Source organism: Chlorocebus sabaeus, chromosome 7, assembly GCF_047675955.1.
Source record: "Chlorocebus sabaeus isolate Y175 chromosome 7, mChlSab1.0.hap1, whole genome shotgun sequence".
NCBI lineage: Eukaryota > Metazoa > Chordata > Mammalia > Primates > Cercopithecidae > Chlorocebus > Chlorocebus sabaeus.
The window spans coordinates 24,621,366-24,641,699 of NC_132910.1; the positions used below are offsets into that span (position 1 = coordinate 24,621,366).

Sequence of the window (20,334 nt, forward strand, 5' to 3'; positions counted from 1 at the left end):
GAAAATAATTTCTTTCATTGTAAGACTGAATAGAAAAAATTTTCTTTCATTATAAGACTGAGCAGAATAAATAATACTTTGTTAGTCTCTGTGTCTCTATGTGCCATGGAGAAATTTGACTGCTGGTTTTGACTGACTTAGTTACTTAAGTAAAATAACTGGCTTAGTACTAATTATTATTATGTAGTATCAGAGAAAGTTGTTTTTTCTACTTGTTGAGCTCAGTAGTTCTTCATATTTTGAGCGAAAGGGCAGATGTAGGATAGCTTTTCCAAGGTAGAGATAAGAACCTTGGGTAGGGAAGGAAGATTTATGAAACATTTAAAAAATTATTCTTCCCTTGCTTTGTTTTTAGACATAATGTTAAGTTTATTTTGAAATTAAAAACAACATAAAAGAACATGTGATTTTTCTACTTATTGAAAGAGAGAATTAAATACAAAACAGGGACGGAAAGAATCCTATGCCTGGTGAAGGTCAAGGATTCCCATAACCTACAGGGAATTTGGGGTCAGCCTGTCCCATTGTACATTATGGCAAAGATAATCGTCATCTCATTTGGGTCCATTTTCCTCTCCATCTCTCCTTAACTGAAGATCCCATGTGATATACCCACACTGAATCTAAATAGCCTAGCTCAGGGCCTGAATCACATGTGGGCCACAGCAGGAATGGGAACATGGAATTTCTAAGTCCTATCTTACTTGTTATTGTTGCTATGTCTTTTTCTTAGTTTGTATCTGAGGCAACATCAACTTTTTCAGACAAAATGGCTTCAGAATAGTAAAAAAGACACAGAAGCCCTAAAATATGTATGTATGTATAGGTGTGTGTGCATGCATGAGCACTCGTGTGTAAATTTTTCATTATAGATAAAAGCACACTTGGAATTAGCAATAGATGCAATTTGGGACTTAACTCTTTCAGTATGTCTTATTTCTAAGCAAAGTATTTAGTTTGGTTACTAATTACTAAACATTGAGAACTAAATTGCAAACACCGAGAACTAAAACGTTCAAATGGGAAATTACAGTTAAAGACCATGGTAATGAATAAAAGATACAAATCGTTTAAACTCTTATGTAAAATTTGATAAGACGTTTTACACAACTTTAATACATTGACAAGGTTTTGTGGAGAAAACAGTTCCAGATGGTAAATATACACAAGGGATTTAGTCAAACAATTTTTTGGCAAGAATATTATGAATTTTGTAATCTGTTGGGAGCCAATGAAATACAAAGATGAGTCTAGTTAATAATCTACAATTATTGGTTGAAGAAGTATATTAGTGCTAATTTCCCTCCGTTTGTCCTAGCTTTTCTCTTCTGTCAATCCCACGAGCCTTTGGCACAATGAAGTGGGTAACCTTTATTTCCCTTCTCTTTCTCTTTAGCTCAGCTTATTCCAGGGGTGTGTTTCGTCGAGATGCACGTAAGAAATCCATTTTTCTATTGTTCAACTTTTATTCTATTTTCCTAGTAAAATAAAGTTTTAGTAAACTCTGCATCTTTAAAGAATTATTTTGTCATGTATTTCTAAAATGGGATAGTATTTTGTATTTGTGAAGTCTTACAAGGTTATCTTATTAATAAAATTCAAACATCCTAGGTAAAATAAAAGGTCAGAATTGTTTAGTGGCTGTAATTTTCTTTTGCCCACTAAGGAAAGTGCAAAGTAACTTAGAGTGACTTAAACTTCACAGAACAGAGTTGAAGATTGAATTCATAACTGTCCCAAAGACCTATCCATTGCACTATGCTTTATTTAAAAGCCACAAAACCTGTGCTGTTGATCTCATAAATAGAACTTGTATTTATATTTACTTTCATTTTAGTCTGTCTTCTCAGTTGCTGTTGATATACACTAACAGAGTATTAGATATTACCTAAGTTTGAATAGAAAACTATAAATATCTAATAATTTTAAAAATAGTATTCTTGATAATTGAATTATTCCTCTGTTTAAAGGCAGAAGAAATAATTCACCATTATCCTGACTTTTTCTGTAGGAATCAGAGCCCAATATTTTGAAACAAATGCATAATCTAAGTCAAATGGAAAGAAATATAAAAAGTAACATTATTACTTCTTGTTTTCTTCAGTATTTAACAACCCTTTTTTTTCTCCCCTTGCCCAGACAAGAGTGAGATTGCTCATCGGTTTAAAGATTTGGGAGAAGAACATTTCAAAGGCTTGTAAGTGAAAATATCGATGAATCAAATTTAATGTTTCTAATAGTGTTGTTTATTATTCTAAAATGCTTCTATTTCCTTGTCATCAGGTTCAGATTCTAAAACAGTGCTGTCTAGTAGAGTTTTCTGCATTGAGGAAGATATTCTGTATCTGGGCAATCCAATAAGGTAGTCACTGGTCACATGGCTATTGAGTACTTCAAATATGACAAGTGCAACTGAGAAACAAAAACATAAATCGTATTTAATTGTAGTTAATTTGAATGTATATAGTCACATGTGGCTAATGGCTACTGTATTGGACAGTACAGCTCTGGAACTTGCTTGGTGGAAAGGACTTTAATATAGGTTTCCTTTGGTGGCTTACCCACTAAATCTTCTTTACATAGCAAACACTCCTGTGCTGAATTGGGAATATTTAAATATTTTTTAATCTAGTAAAAAATGAGAAAATAGTTTGTTTTTAAAACGTCTACCTAATCCTACAGGCTAATTAAAGAGATGTGTGGGGATCAGATGCGATGGTTCACACCTGTAATCCCAGCACTTTGGAAGGCTGATGCAGGAGGATTGTATGAGCCCAGGAGTTCGAGACCAGCCTGGGCAAGTCTCTGAAAAAAAAAAAAAAAAAAAAAATTAGCCAGGCATGGTGGCACATGCTTGTAATCCTAGCTACCTAGGAGGCTGAGGTAGAAGGATCGCTTGGACCTGAGGGGTCAAGGCTACCGTGAGCCACGATTGTGCCACTGCACTCCACCCTGGGTGGCAGAGTGAGACCTTGTCTCAAAAAAGGAAAAGTGTGGGATTTGTTTTAGTTTTAAGTAATTCTAAGGATTTTTAAAATGCCTAGTCTTGACAATTAGATCTATTTAGCATACAATTTGCTTGCTTGATCTATGTGTGTGCATCTACTGACACACACACGCATATAAACATCAGGGAACTACCATCCTCTTTGCCTAGGAAGCCACACATGCCTATCTAGGCCTCAGATCATACCTGATATGAATAGGCTTTCTGGATAATGGTGAAGAAGATGTATAAAAGATAGAACGTATACCCATACATGATTTGTTCTCTAGCATAGCAATCTGTTACATATTAAAGTTTTATTACACTACATTTTTCTACATCCTTTGTTTCAGGGTGCTGGTTGCTTTTTCTCAGTATCTTCAGCAGTGTCCATTTGAAGAGCATGTAAAATTAGTGAATGAAGTAACTGAATTTGCAAAAACATGTGTTGCTGATGAGTCAGCTGAAAATTGTGACAAATCACTTGTAAGTACATTCTAATTTTGGAGATTCTTCCTGCTGTTTGAAGTAATCCCAAGCATTTCAAAGGAATTTTTTTTTTGTTTTTTTTGTTTTGTTTTCTCAATGATTATTAAACGTCCCGATTTGTAAGAAACACTCAAAAGTTGCTCATAGACTGATAAGCCATTGTTTCTTTTGGGATAGAGATGCTTTAGCTATGCCCACAGTTTTAAAAACATTTCTTTATTGAGACCAAACACAATAGTCATGGTGTATTTAAATGGCAATTTGTCATTTGTAGATACCTCTTTTTAAAATTTGAGGTTTGGTTTTCTTTTGTAGAGGCTAATAGGGATATGATAGCATGTATTATTTATTTATTTATCTTATTTTATTATGGTAAGAACCCTTAACGTGAGATCTACCCTCTTACATTTTTAAGTGTACAATCCGTTATTGTTAACTATGGGTACACTGTTGTACAGCTTCCTCATCTTACTTTATTAAAACTTTGTGTCCATTGATTAGTAACCCCTCATTTCCTCCTCCCCCAGCCACTGGAAGCCATCATTATACTCTTTGATTCTATGAGTTTGACTATTTTAGCTACCTCATATAAGTGATATCATGTACTGTTTATCTTTTTGTGACTTATTTCCCTTAGCATAATGCATTCAAAGTCCAACCATGTTGTTGCCTATTGCAGTATTTCCTTCTTTTCAAGACTGAATAATATTCCAGTGCATGTGTATACCACATTTTCTTTATCCAGTAATGTGTTCATGGACATTTAGGTTGGTTTTCTACATCTTGACTATTATGGATAGTGTGGCAATGAACACAGGAGAGCTACTATCTCTTAGAGATGATAGCGTGGTTTTTGTCATCAGAAAACACCAACTGATTTCTATGCTAATTTTGTTACCTGGGTGGAATAATAATACAGCTGTATATTCCTCATTTTAGATATCTTTGTATCTTTACAAAGTATCTAAAGTATCTTTAGATAGTTTTTACAATAAAAAAAGTAGAGTACTTAGTCATGTTGAAGAATTTTAAATTTTTAGTATTTCCAGATCAATCTTCAAAACAAGGACAGGTTTATCTTTCTCTTACCACTCAATCTATATATACTTCTTGTGGGCAAGGCGAGTTTTTATCACTGGAGCCTTTCCCCTTTTTATTATGTACCTCTCCCTCACAGCAGAGTCAGGACTTTAACTTTACACAATACTATGGCACTACATAAGAATTCTTAAAAATACATAGAAAAATTAATAAATTCTGTCTGGAGTAGTATATTTTCCCTGGGGTTACAGTTACTTTCATAATAAAAATTAGAGATAAGGAAAGGACTCATTTATTGGAAAGTGATTTTAGATAACATTTCTAGAAGAAAAATGTCTACATCTTAATAGTCACTTAATATATGATAGATTGTGTTACTCCTCAGTTTTCAACAGCATATACTAAAAAATGGCCCTCTAGAAAGGGGGCAGATGAAATGAGAAACTATTTGAATGATTTTTTGCCCTAGGTGAATTCACATGCTGCTTAGAAGCTTATTTTCCCTTGATTTCTGTTATAATGATTGCTCTTACCCTTTAGTTTTAGGTTTTGAAATAGGGGTCATATAACTTTCCTTAAAGCTATTGACTGTCTTTTTGCCCTGTTTTATTCACCATAGTTATAGTGCGACAGTTAATTCTTATGAAAATTATATAGAGATGGTTAAATCATTGGAAACTCTAAACCTGGGTTGGGAGGAAAAGTGGATTTTTAAATAATTTCCTTACCAAGCTTAACCAATATATTAAATCCTTTCTACTGTTCTTTGGCTATAAAGAAAAAAGGTATTGTCCAGCAACTGAAACCTGCTTTCTTCCATTTAGCATACTCTTTTTGGAGACAAATTATGCACAGTCGCAACTCTTCGTGAAACCTATGGTGAAATGGCTGACTGCTGTGCAAAACAAGAACCTGAGAGAAATGAATGCTTCCTGCAACACAAAGATGACAACCCGAACCTCCCCCCTTTGGTGAGACCAGAGGTTGATGTGATGTGCACTGCTTTTCATGACAATGAAGTGACATTTTTGAAAAAGTAAGTAATCGGATGTTTATACTTCAAAATTAAAAAGCATGGAGTAACTCCATAGGCCAACACTATATAAAAATTACCATAACAAAAATATTTTCAACATTAAGACTTGGAAGTTTTGTTATGATGATTTTTTAGAGAAGTAGTATTTGATACCACAAAATTCTACACAGCAAAAAATATGATCAAAGATATTTTGAAGTTTATCGAAACAGGATACAACCTTTCTGAAAAATTTAAGATAGATATATTTAATGTATTATGAAGATATTTATATATAGTTGTCATAATTGATTTCGTTTTAGTCAGCAACATTATATTGCCAAAATTTAACCATTTAGGCACACACACACAGACACACACGCACACAAACTTAACCCTTTTTTCCACAGACTTAAAGAATGTCAAAGACAAGACCATCATGTGCAAATTGAGCTTAACTGGTTAATTAGATGTATTTGGATTTTGGAGGTTCTGGGGAGAATGTCAATTGCAATTATTTCTGTAATACTGTCTGCTATAGAAAAGTGACTGTTTTTCTTTTTCAAAATGTAGATACTTATATGAAGTTGCCAGAAGACATCCTTACTTTTATGCCCCAGAACTCCTTTTCTTTGCTGCAAGGTATAAAGCTGCTTTTGCAGAATGTTGTCAAGCTGCTGATAAAGCTGCCTGCCTCTTACCAAAGGTATTGTGCGAAAGAAGAGAAAAAAGGAGTTCATAATCCAACCTGATTTTGTCCATTTTGTGGCTAGATTTCGGGAAACTGAGTGTCTGATATAAACTTCCCGACATGGCCAAAAAAGCCTTCCTTTTATCTCTCTTGAAAATCTTTCATCTTTGAAGGCCTACACTCTCATTTCTTCTTTTAAGATTTGCCAATGATGATCTGACAGAGGTAATCACTGTGCATGTGTTTAAACATTTCACCACTTTTTATGGCAGTGATCACTATAGTGAAACACTGAAACTTGTTTGTCAAATTGCACAGCAAGGGGCCACAGTTCTTGTTTGTCTTTTCATGATCATTTTTATTAGGGAGGGAATTCAAAGTAGAGACTTTTACTGCATCTAGATGCCTGAGTTCATGCATTCATTCCATAAATATATATTATGGAATGCTTTATTTTCTTTTCTGAGGAGTTTACTGATGTTGATGGAGGAGAGACTGAAATGAATTATACACAAAATTTAAAAATTAGCAAAATTGCAGTCCCTGGGATATTAGTGTACTCTTTCTCTGACTTTTCTCCCACTTTTAAGACTCTTTTCCCTGGCAATGTTTCCAGTTAGTTTCTAACTGCGTAGGTAATTCCACTATGACCAGAATGATCCAATGATCTTTCCTTTTCTTACAGAGCAAAATCGTTATTCACTGAAAGGAGTACTTGGGAATTTAGGCATAAATTATGTCTTCAAAATTTAATTTGGCAGTTTCATCTGAGCTTATGGAGGGGTGTTTTATATAGAATTTTTCTTCTAATTTTCATCAAATTATTCCTTTTTGTAGCTTGATGAACTTCGGGATCAAGGGAAGGCTTCGTCTGCCAAACAGAGGCTCAAGTGTGCCAGTCTCCAAAAATTCGGAGACAGAGCTTTCAAAGCATGGTAAATATTTTTGAACATAGTTAGCATCTTTATAATGATGTAAATGATAATGCTTCAGTGACAAAATTGTACATTTTTATGCATTTTGCAAAGTGCTGTCAAATACATTTCTTTGGTTGTCTAAAAGGTAAAACTCTAATAGAGGTAAAAATCAAATATCAATGTCAATTTGACATTATTTTTAATCTTTTCTAAATAGTCAAATAATTTAGAGGATACTGTCCTTTTTGTCCTAAAAAAGGGGACAGATATTTAAATTCTATTTATTTATGAAAACTTGGACTCTTATTCTAATGGTTTGTTATTTTTATAGAGCTGTAAGCATGCTTCTTTATTTAATTTTTTTAAAGTTATTTTTAATTTTTGTGGATACATAGTAGGTATACATATTTACGGGGTTTATGAGATATTTTGATACAAGTATACAACATATATAATCCCTTTATTTAATTTTATCTTTCCCCCAATGATCTAAAACTATTTGCTTGCCCTTTTATGTCTTATAGTTAAGTTCAGTCACCAACTAAGCTGAAGTTACTTCTTATTTTTGCATAACTCCAGCTCTGATCTTTATCTCATGTTTTTGCCTGAGCCTCTGTTTTCATATCACTTAGTTGGTTCTGGGAGCATACTTTAATAGCCATGTCAAGAAAAATACTAGCTGCCCCCTCACCCTCACTCCTTACCTGTTAGTCAACAGCAAATCAACACAACAGGAGATAAAATGAAAATAACGGATGTTATGCATGCTCTCTAGAAACTGTCAATTGAACTGTATTTGCTCATCATTCCTACCATCTACACCACCAAAATCAACCAAGTTTATAAACAAAACAACCTCAACATAAAATTATACACAGATAAACAGGCTATGATTGATTTTTGGGAAAGACGTCTTCTTTACCCGATTTTGGCAACTGTGAAATGACTAGAGAATGAAGAAAATTAGACGTTTACATCTTGTCATAGAGTTTGAAGCTAGTGCTGGATCTTTCTTTTTATAAGTATGATCAATAAAAACTCCCTCATTCTGTGGAAGTTATAAGATTTCTTTTCTAAGAGACCTTTAGAAGTCAGAAAGAATGTGTTTCAATTGAGAAAAAAGATAATTGGAGTTTGTGTAGTACTTCCTAGATTATAAAATGCTTTTGTATGTATTATCTAATTTAATCCTCAAAAGAATTCTTCAATTTAGCATGTTGTCATGGCACTGCAGAGGTTAAAGCTCAGAGAGGCTGAGCCCTCTGCTAACAAGTCCTGCTGCTAACAAGTGATAAAGCCAGAGCTGGAAGTCACATCTGGACACCAAACCTGATGCTTCTCAGCCTGTTACCCCTTTTAGAGTTCCTTTTTTATTTCTGCTTTTATGACTTACTAGATTTCTACCCACCACACACACACTCTTAAATGGATGATTCTGCCCTAAGGAAAAATGATTACCGTTTGGTTCAGAACTAGAATTAATGAATTTTAAAAAATATTTCTGTATGTCCATTTTGAATTTTCTTTTGAGAAATAGTATTTGCCTAGTGCTTTCATATAAAATATTGCATGATAATACCATTTTGATTGGCGATTTTCTTTTTAGGGCAGTAGCTCGCTTGAGCCAGAAATTTCCCAAAGCTGATTTTGCAGAAGTTTCCAAGTTAGTGACAGATCTTACCAAAGTCCACACGGAATGCTGCCATGGAGATCTGCTTGAATGTGCTGATGACAGGGTAAAGAGTCATCGACATGCTCTTTGGTAGCTTGCAAACTCAAGTTGGTAGAATGGATGCGTTTGGTATCATTAGTGATAGCTGACAGTGGGTTGAGATTGTCTTCTGTGCTTTTGTCTGCCCTATCTTCAATCTTTCCGTGCCTATGGTGGTGATACCTTTCTGTTTTTAACCTGGCTATAAATTACCTGATAAACCCATTCACTGATTTGTAACTCCTTTCACTCATGCTCTAACTGTAAATAAAGGCTTAAACTGAAGTAGAACAGTTACAAGGTTCTACTTGGCAGAACATCTGCAAGGTAGAGGTCTAAGAAGATTTTTTTTTTCTTTTCTTGAGACAGAGTTTCACTCTTGTTGCCCAGGCTGGAGTGCAATGGTGTGATCGTGGCTCAGCGCAACCTCTGCCTCCTGGGTTCAAGTGATTCTCATGCCTCAGCCTCCCAAGTAGCTGGGATTACATGCATGCGCCACCATGCCTGGCTAATTTTGTATTTTTAGTAGAGGCGGGATTTCACCATGTTGTCCAGGCTGGTCTCGAACTCCTGACCTCAGGTGATCCACCGCCTCGGCGTCCCAAAGTGCTGGGATTACAGGCATGAGCCATCGTACTCGGCCTAAGAAGATTTTTTGAGGGAGGTAGGTGGACTTGGAGAAGATCACTACTTGAAGAGATTTTTGGAAATGACGTATTTTTCTTCTCTATATTCCTTCCCTTAATTAACTGTCTTTGTTAGATGTGCAAATATTTGGAATGATATCTCTTTTCTCCAAACTTATAATATTTTCTTTCTCCCTTTCTTCAAGATTAAACTTATGGGCAAATACTAGAATCCTAATCTCTCGTGGCACTTTCTGGAAAATTTAAGGCAGCTATTTTATGTATGTAAGCAGGGTCTATGGCTATGATCTTGACTCATTTTTCAAAAATCTTCCATATTTTATTTGGTTATTTGGTTTCAAAAGGCCTGCACTTAATTTTGGGGAGATTATTTGGAAAAACAGCATTGAGTTTTAATGAAAAAAACTTAAATGACCTAACAGTAGAAACATAAAATTAATAAATAACTGAGCTGAGCACCTGCTACTGATTAGTCTATTTTAATCAAGTGGGAATGTTTTTGTAGTCCTATCTACATCTCCAGGTTTAGGAGCAGAGTATGTTCATAGAAGGCACATGTGTATGGTCTTAGAATACAATGAATATGTTCTACCAATTTAATAAAGGTCTGAGGAGAATGTATAGCAATGTCAATTCATGTTGAACAATTTCCACCAACTTACTTATAGGCGGACCTTGCCAAGTATATGTGTGAAAATCAAGATTCAATCTCCAGTAAACTGAAGGAATGCTGTGATAAACCTCTGTTGGAAAAATCCCACTGCCTTGCCGAAGTGGAAAATGATGAGATGCCTGCTGACTTGCCTTCATTAGCTGCTGATTATGTTGAGAGTAAGGATGTTTGCAAAAACTATGCTGAGGCAAAGGATGTCTTCCTGGGCATGTAAGTAGATAAGAAATTATTCTTTTATAGCTTTGGTATGACTTCACAACTTAGGAGGATGGTCTAGGCTTTTCTGTGGAATTGCTACAATTTCCCTGCTGCCCAGAATGTTTCTTCATCCTTCCCTTTCCCAGCCTTTAACAATTTTTGAAATAGTTCATTAGTCAAATACATTATCGTAAAATAATATATGCTCATGGCAAAAACTCAACATTCCTTACTCCTTAGGGATATTTCTGAAAATACCTCTAGAAACATTTTGTGTATATATAATGTATACTTCATTCATTCATTCCAGGTGTAGTTCTTGAACATTTATGTGTGTGACTACGTATTGCCTGTCTGTCTGACTAATCTAATCTAATCTAGTCTATCTATCTAATCTATACAATGGTAGCAAAGAAGTATAAAAAGAAATATAGAGTCTGACATCAGGTGCTTTATATTTGGTGAAAAGACTGGAAGTTCAGTATAATGGCAATATGGTATGAAATTCAATTACAAAATAAATGTTTATATATTATCAGAAAGTGTGGTGATAAAGTTTGCATTTTTGTTGTTGGATTATGATAACATGCTATGCACTAAATAATATTTCATAAAATTATGTACCTTACAAGATTTCACTCATACAGAGAAGAAACAGAGTATTTTAAGAACATATCTCTACCCATCTATCAAAATCCTTTTGAGATGTAGTTTAAATCAAACAAAATATTAATAAAAATAACAGGTGTCATTCATCAAAGACTTCATATGTGCCAAGCAGTGTGTGCTTTGTGTAGATTATGTCATGTAGTTATCATAATCCACCTTCTGGGACAGATAACATTTTTTTTTTTTTTTTTGAGGCAGAGTTTTCCTCTTGTTGCCCAGGCTGGAGTGCAATGGCACCATCTTGGCTCACCACAACCTCTACCTCCCAGGTTCAAACGATTCTGCTGCCTCAGCCTCCCGAGTAGCTAGGATTACAGGCACGCACCACCATGCCTGGCTAATTTTGTATTTTTAGTAGAGACAGGGTTTCACCATGCTGGTAAGGCTAGTCTAAAACTCCTGACATCAGGTGATTTGCCTGCCTCAGCCTCCTGGAGTACTGAGACTACAAGCATGAGCCACGGTGCCCAGCCGACAAATACTATTGTTATCTTGTTATCTCCATTCTACCAAGAAGGAGACAAAGGCTCTGATCATTTAAATAAGTTGCCTAAGGTGATGCAGTAATATAGGTGGCAGAGCTAGGAATTGAGCCTTGGTAACTTTAACTCTGGACCCCAAGTCCTTAGCTACTAAGCTTTACTGCATGGGGTTTAGTCAAATTAAGACTTTTGGAATATGAGTTACTTTTGAGGTTAGCTTTGTGATTTTTTTTTTGGTGCTCATTTATCCAACAAAGTCTATTTTATTTTCATCTTAATTAGGTTTTTGTATGAATATGCAAGAAGGCATCCTGATTACTCTGTCATGCTGCTGCTGAGACTTGCCAAGGCATACGAAGCCACTCTAGAGAAGTGCTGTGCCGCTGCAGATCCTCATGAATGCTATGCTAAAGTGGTAGGTTTATTGTTGGAAAAAAATGTTGTTCTTTGACTGATGATTCCAATAATGAGAAAGAAAAATAATGCAAGAATGTAAAATGATATACAGTGCAATTTAGATCTTTTCTTGAGATGGTTTCAATTCTGCAATCTTAAACATGATAGAAAAAGTAGCCTTAGAATGATTAACAAAATTTAGACTAGTCTAGAATAGAATGATCTGAGTAGAGCAATCTCTGTGAAATTTTGATCTTTTTTTCTCTTTTTCACAATCCTGAGAACAAAATAACTTAAAGTAAATTTAACTGTTAATTAGAAGATATTTAACTTAGATGTAAAGTGAGTTAACCTGATCCCAGGACTAATCAAGTACTAGAATTAGTATCTTCAGGCAAATTATAGAACCTGTCCCTTTAGAAGATTTTCAAATCTTTTTGAGAATGTTTAGGAGTAGTTGTACAGGAAATTAAGTTAGGAGAAGAAATCTGTTCTGGAGGACTTTTAGGGTTCCCACTAGCATATGTAATGGTTTCCAAACTATTCAGAATCAGATAAAACTCATTTTTTCCTCTGTCAAGAAGCTACTAGATGCCAGGCACCATGCACGACCAATGACCAAGGTAAAATCTCTCATTTTGGAGAGCCCAGAATCTAACTAGAAAGGTGAACTAATAATAATAATATGTATAATCATAGCCATAACTTACTAAACTTTTATTACATGCAAGGCACTGTTTAATTTCATTAGCTTAACTGGTTTACAAAGCAGCTCTATGAGTTGAGTACCATCTTTGCCCTCTTTTAGGGATAAGGATTCTGAAATGTGGAGATTGTAAGTAAAATTGCACAATTGAAGAATGAGTTAGATAACTTGGCTCAAACACTGGCCATTGAACTTCAGAGCCTGAATATTCTTAGCCACTTACATGATGCAAGCTCACCAAATAAATCGTTTGAATGTAATGTGACAGCGTGGCATTGATATTCATCTGTTTGTGTGGCTTTGAGTAGAAAGGAGAAAGGATATCATTCTGAGCAGAGGGGTGAAAAACAACCTGCATCTGATCCTCAGGCATAATACTCTCAACACAATTCTTCTATGTTTCAGTTTGATGAATTTCAACCTCTTGTGGAAGAGCCTCAGAATTTAGTCAAACAAAATTGTGAACTTTTTGAGCAGCTTGGAGAATACAAATTCCAGAATGCGTAAGTAATTTTTATTGATTGATTTTTGATCAATTTGTAATTATTTAAGACTTAATATATGAGCCACCTAGCATAAAACTTCTAAGAATGAGAATACATTACATATTTCTAATCACTCTTTGTCAAGAAAGATAGGAGAGGAGAGATAAAATAGTTGATGGGGTGGAGAGGCCTATATTTGAATGTAGTCTAAACATTGTTCTCTTAAGACTGGAAGTATGTAGACTGGGAGGGTAAATACGAAATCTTGGTATATCGAACTGAGGATGTCCCTTGAAGGTTAAGAAATAGTTAATGGGCAAATAGAACATGGCAATATTTTGTAGAGCAGGAAGTAGTAGGCCTTGAATAGCAGTCGCTCAAAAAGTAATATGTGAGCTGAACACAAAATGTAACAAATGAATTTAGATTCATGTTTGAATATTAAATTCAGGTTGTTTGGGAGATGCACCTAGTGTCTGATGGTTAAACCTTGTGTTTCTGTGGAATTTCCCTCCATGGAAGAGACAGAGACAGAATGGCTTGTGGACTAATGTCCCAATTCAATAGAACCTTATCTATGAAGGTTAAGAACAAGAAGAGAGATGTTATACAGTAGATATTTATTGTGTGGCTCATACACATAGTGCTCTTCTGATTATTGATTTTAGGGATAATAACAGTGAACAAGACATAGTTTCTTTCCTCAAGTAGACTACAATCATACATTGACTTTTAATGGTGACTGGCATTCTTAATACATGATTATTATATATTAGGTACCATGTCAGATTAATTATAATACTTTACTACTTTTAATTTAACCCTTGAACTATCCCTATTGAGTCAGATATATTTTCTTCCATTTTCTACTTGTATCTTTCAAGTTTAGCACATGCTGATATATATGAAGCTCTCTCCAGGTTTTATTGAAAGAAGAAATTAATAAATTTATTAATGTCACTGAAGTAGGTAACTCACTTTCCCAAGATTATACAAGTAGTACAGGTGGAACTCAAAGCCAGGTTTGACTAGTTGTTCAGGAGAAAGTTTTCTCCCCTCCACTAACCCACTACTCTGCAGATGGAGATAATATGATGAATGGAATATAGGAACATCTTAGTTGATTCCGGCCAAGTGTTCTCTGTTTTATCTACTATGCTAGACAGTTTCTTGCCTTGCTGAAAACACATGGACTTCTTTTCTTCAGGCTATTAGTTCGTTACACCAAGAAAGTACCCCAAGTGTCAACTCCAACTCTTGTAGAGGTCTCAAGAAACCTAGGAAAAGTGGGCGCCAAATGTTGTAAACTTGCTGAAGCAAAAAGAATGCCCTGTGCAGAAGACTATGTGAGTCTTTAAAAAATATAATAAATTAATAATGAAAAAATTTTACCTTTAGATATTGATAATGCTAGCTTTCATAAGCAGAAGGGAGTGATGTGTGTGTGCATATTTGTGTGCGTGTGTGTGCATGTATGCATGTGTATTTGTGATATTGGCAGCCAGGGTCCCAAAGATTTTATATATATATATATTTTTAATATTATATATATTTTATATATTTATTATATATAAATATATATTATATATTAATTATATATACCAATACATTATATATTTATATATTAATTAGTTATTAATAATATATAATATTGCATACTATATTATTTTTAATATAATTAATATTATATATTAATATATTATTAATATTATATATTAAGTATATAATTAATTATATATTAATATGTGAAGGCAATGCATTATTATATAAACTAATTAATAATATGTATTAATAATATATTAATAATATACAATATACAAATAATATATTATATATAATAAATATGCATATTTATTATATATAAATACATATATGTATATATATTTTGAGATGGAGTCTGGCTCTGTTGCCCAGGCTGGAGTGCAGTAGTGCCATCTCGGCTCACTGCAACCTCTGCCTCCTGGGTTCAAGCGATTCTCCTGCCTCAGCCTCCCGAGTAGCTGGGACTACAGGCATGTGTCACCATACCCAGCTAATTTTTTTTATTTTTAGTAGAAAATTTTCAGCTTCACATCTTTTGAATTTCTGCTCTCCTGCCTGTTCTTTAGCTGTCCGTGGTCCTGAACCGGTTATGTGTGTTGCATGAGAAAACGCCAGTAAGTGAGAAAGTCACCAAATGCTGCACGGAATCCTTGGTGAACAGGCGACCATGCTTTTCTGCTCTGGAACTCGATGAAGCATATGTTCCCAAAGCGTTTAATGCTGAAACATTCACCTTCCATGCAGATATGTGCACACTTTCTGAGAAGGAGAAACAAGTCAAGAAACAAACGTGAGGAGTATTTCATTACTACACGGGTTTGTAGTCTTGATAGCAAGAACTGTCAGTTCAAATTAGCAACATTTTCCTGAAGTAGTGATTATATTTCTTAGAGGAAAGTATTGGAATGTTGCCCTTATTATGCTGATAAAAGTACCCAGAATGAAATGAATAACTTTTTAAAGACAAAATCCTCTGTTATAATATTGCTAAAATTATTCAGAGTAATATTGTGGATTAAAGCCACAGCAGAATAACATCTTAGGCTATGTTCAGTAGAAAAAGATGAACAATTAACTGATAAAACTGTGCACATGGCAAATTAGTTAGTAGGAATCATAGGATAATTTATTTCTAGATGTAAATAATTATTTTAAGTTTGCGCTATGGTGGACCCACACATGAAACAAACCCCCAAGCTGTGACTTTTGAGAATGAGACTCGGATAAAAAAGCATCTAGAAATGCAAACCCTGAAGCTCAACTCCCTATTGCTATCACAGGGGTTATAATTGCGTGAAATTTAGCTATAGAAAGTTGCTGTTATCTCTTGTGGGCTGTAATCATGGTCTAGGCTTAAGAGTAATACTGCAAAACCTGTCATGCCCACACAAATCTCTCCCTGGCATTGTTGTCTTTGCAGATGTCAATGAAAGAGAACTGGCAGCTCCCATGAGTTTGGATAGCCTTATTTTCTATAGCCTCCCCACTACTAGCTTTGAATGGAGCGAAGTTTAAGGACCAACTATAAAGATTCTCATCTTTATAGATGAGAAAAATTTTAAATAAAATCCAGGATAATTAAACTTTTAAGGATCATTTTTAGCTCTTAAGTAGCTATAAAACTCAATATGACATAATGTGGCACTTCCAAAATCTGAATAATATATAATCGCAATGACATACTCTTTCCAGAGATTTACTGAAAAGAGATTTGTTGACACTACATAACGTGATGAGTGGTTTATACTGATTGTTTCAGTTGATCTTCCTACCAACTCCATGAAGGTGGATTTTATTATCCTCATCAGGCAGATGAGAATATTGAGACTTGCAGTGGTATGCCTGAGCCCCAAACTATTCAGAGTTACGTGGCTCCAAAATTTGTAATCTTAAATGATGGGACTACCATCCTTACTATCTCCATTTTTCTTATATGTGAGTAATGTTTTTTCTGTTTTTTTTTTTTCTTTTTTCCATTCAAACTCAGTGCACTTGTTGAGCTCGTGAAACACAAGCCTAAGGCAACAAAAGAGCAACTGAAAGGTGTTATGGAGAATTTCGCAGCTTTTGTAGAGAAGTGCTGCAAGGCTGACGATAAGGAGGCCTGCTTTGCCGAGGAGGTACTACAGTTCTCTTCATTTTAATATGTCCAGTATTCATTTTTGCATGTTTGGTTAGGCTACGGCTTAGGGATTTATATATCAAAGGAGACTTTGTACATGTGGTACAGGGATCTTATTTTACAAACAATTGTCTTACAAAATGAATAAAATAACACTTTGTTTTTATCTCCAGCTCTATTGTGCCATACTATTAAACGTTTATAATGCCTGTTCTGTTTCCAAATTTGTGATGCTTATGAATATTAATAGGAGTGTTTGTAAGGCCTAAAATATTTTGATTATGAAATCAAAACATTAATTTATTTAAACATTTTCATGAAAAGTGGTGGTTTGTGGTTTAGTTGATTTTATAGGTTAGTGGGAGAATTTACATTCAAATGTCTAAATCACTTAAAATTGCCCCTTATGGCCTGACAGTATCTTTTTTTAATTCCTTTGGCGACAACTATGTCTGTGAGCTTCCGTCCAGAGATTATAGTAGTAAATTGGAATTAAAGGATATGATGCACGTGAAATCACTTTGCAATCATCAATAGCTTCACAAATGTTAATTTTGTATCCTAATAGTAATGCTAGTATTTTCCTAACATCTGTCATGTCTTTGTATTCAGGGTCCAAAATTTGTTGCTGCAAGTCAAGCTGCCTTAGCCTAAAAACGTCACAATTAAGAACATCTCAGGTAACTATATTTTGAAATTTTTAAAAAAGTAACTATAATAGTTATTATTAAAATAGCAAAAATTGACTGACCATTTCCAAGAGCCATACAGACCAGCACCAACCACTATTCTAAACTATTTATATATGTACATATTAGCTTTTAAAATTCTCAAAATAGTTGCTGAGTTGGGAACCACTATTATTTGTATTTTGTAAATGAGAAAATGAAGATAAACATCAAAGCATAGGTTAAATAATTTTCCAAAGGGTCAAAATTCAAAATTCAAACCAAAGTTTCAGTGTTGCCCATTGTCCTATTTTGACTTATATGATGTGGCATACAGAGCCATCCAAGTAAGTGATGGCTCAGCAGGAGAATACTCTAGGAATTAGACTGAACCATGTGAAAGAGCGCTTTATAGGGCAAAAACAGTTGAATATCAATGATTTCACATGGCTCAACCTAATAGTTCAACTCATCCTTTCCGTTGGAGAATATGATGGATCTACCTTCTGTGAACTTTATAGTGAACAATCTGCTATTACATTTCCAATTTGTCAACATGCTGAATTTTAATAGGACTTATTTTCTTATGACAAAAGGGCCCACTTTAAAATGTAGATCTTTGAACATAAACATGTTTCACCCACTTTATTTATAATATTTTGGGAGAATTGAAAAACAGAATAACAACAAAACATGTTTTTGTTAAAAATATGTTATTCAACTACTTTAAAAAAAATAGAGATCGGGGGTGGGGTGGTATCTCTATGGGCCCCAGGCTGGTCTCAAACTCCTGGGCTCAGGCAATCCTTCCACCTCAGCCCCACCCAAAAAGTTCTGGGATTACAGGTGTGAGCCACCACGCTTGGCTTCAACTACTTTTTAAACATGAATTATTTTCATATTTTCCAATTTGACTGTGATGTCTATTCCACTACTATGATTTAACTTCCTCTTTGCCCATGTGATGATACCTGCATATTATGCATTCAGGCAAGAAAGAAACTTTGAATCTCCACAAATTTGGTCGTGTGAAAATGTGACTTGTTCTGGTGCTCAGTGGAAAGATATTCTTCATAGGGTTCTAACTTTGAGAAGATACGTTTTTGGCCAGGCGCGGTGGCTCACGCCTATAATCCCAGCACTTGGGGAGGCCGAGGCAGGTGGATCACGAGATGAAGAGATCTAGACCATCCTGGCCACGTGGTGAAACCCCGTCTCTACTAAAAATACAAAAATTAGCCGGCTGTGGTGGCACACACCTGTAGTCCCAGCTACTCAGGAGGCTGAAGGAGGAGAATCGATTGAACCCGGGAGGCAGAGGTTGCATTGAGCCGAGATTGCACCACTGCACTCTAGCCTGAAGACAAAGCGAGACTCTGTCTCAAAAAAAAAAAAAAAAAAAAAAAAAAAAAAATAGAGAAGACACCTTTTTGCTTGTACTAACTTAGATGAGAAGTAGGGGTTGAGTAAATAACTCCAAGGAGTGATGATGAAAAGCCTCTGACTTTGAAGCTTGAGGAGTCTGATGGCACCAATAGTGTTCCCTTTCACCAATGGTGAAAAAGGAACTTAACATTTATTGGTGTGTCCCCTTGCCTACCCCCACAGAAGGAAAATTCAGCAGCCATAAGTCTAAGGCAGGCTTAACTTGTTTTCACTTATTGCAGAAAGATGATCTAAGTAATTTGGCATTTATTTTAATAGATTTGAAAAACACATGCCATTTTACAAATAAGACATATTTGTCCTTTTGTTTTCCAGCCTACCATGAGAACAAGAGAAATAAAATGAAGATCAAAAGCTTATTCATCTGTTTTTCTTTTTCATTGGTATAAAGCCAACACCCTGTCTAAAAAACCATAAATTTCTTTAATCATTTTGCCTCTTTTCTCTGTGCTTCAATTAATAAAAAATGGAAAGAATCTAATACAGTGGTCCAGCACTGTTATTTTTCAAAGGTGTATTGCTATCCTGAAAATTCTGTAGGTTCTGTGGAAGTTCCAGTGCTCTCTCTTATTCCACTTCAGTAGAGGATTTCTAGTTTCTTGTGGGCTAATTCAATAAAACATTAATACTCTTCTAAGTTATGGATTATGAACATTCAAAATAATATTTTGACATTATGATAATTCTGAATAAAAGAACAAAAAGTATAAGTAAGGAATATAAAACATGACTTTTACCTTAGAAAAAACAATTCTAAAATTCATACAGAATCAAAAAAGAGCCTGCAGAACCAAAGTAAGACCAAGCAAAAAGAACAAATTACCTGATTTCAAACTACACTATAAGGCCACAGTCACCAAAACAGCAAGGTACTGGTATAAAAATAGGCACATAGACCAATGGAACAGAATAGAGAACCCAGAAATAAATCCACATACTTACAGCCAACTGATCTTAGACAAAGCAAACAAAAACATAAAGTGGGGAAAGGACAACCTTTTCAACAAATGGTGCCAGGATGATTGGCAAGCACATGTAGGAGACTGAAGCTAGATCCTCATCTCTCACCTTATACAAAAATCAACTCAAGATGGACAAGGAACTTAAATCTAAGACCTAAAACTATAAAAATTCTAGAAGATAATATTGGAAAAACACTTCTAGATATGGGCTTAAGCAAGGATTTCATGGCCAAGAACCCAAAGCAAATGCAATAAAAACAAAGATAAATTGCCTGGACTTCATTAAATTAAAGAGCTTTTGCATGGCAAAAGAAACAGTCAGCTGAGTAAACAGACAACCCACAGAGTGAGAAAAAAAAATCTTCACAATCTATACTTCTGACAAAGGACTAATATCCAGACTCTACAATGAACTCAAACAAATCAACAAGAAAAAAAAATCCCATCAAAAAGTGGGCTAAGGACTTGAATAGACAATTCTCAAAAGA

General features: G+C 34.8%; 1 protein-coding gene across 1 annotated transcript; it reads left to right on the forward strand.

Moving 5' to 3' along the window:
• Nucleotides 1-1,301: 1,301 nt before the first annotated feature.
• Nucleotides 1,302-19,365, forward strand: ALB (albumin). Its single transcript, XM_007998862.3, has 15 exons — nucleotides 1,302-1,434; nucleotides 2,140-2,197; nucleotides 3,340-3,472; nucleotides 5,341-5,552; nucleotides 6,105-6,237; nucleotides 7,060-7,157; nucleotides 8,746-8,875; nucleotides 10,166-10,380; nucleotides 11,802-11,934; nucleotides 13,027-13,124; nucleotides 14,314-14,452; nucleotides 15,215-15,438; nucleotides 16,636-16,768; nucleotides 17,383-17,450; nucleotides 19,200-19,365. Exons 1-14 carry the CDS (start codon nucleotides 1,356-1,358, stop codon nucleotides 17,422-17,424), a joined length of 1,827 nt encoding a protein of 608 aa, XP_007997053.1. The 5' UTR covers nucleotides 1,302-1,355; the 3' UTR covers nucleotides 17,425-17,450; nucleotides 19,200-19,365.
• The last annotated feature ends 969 nt before the right edge of the window (nucleotides 19,366-20,334 follow it).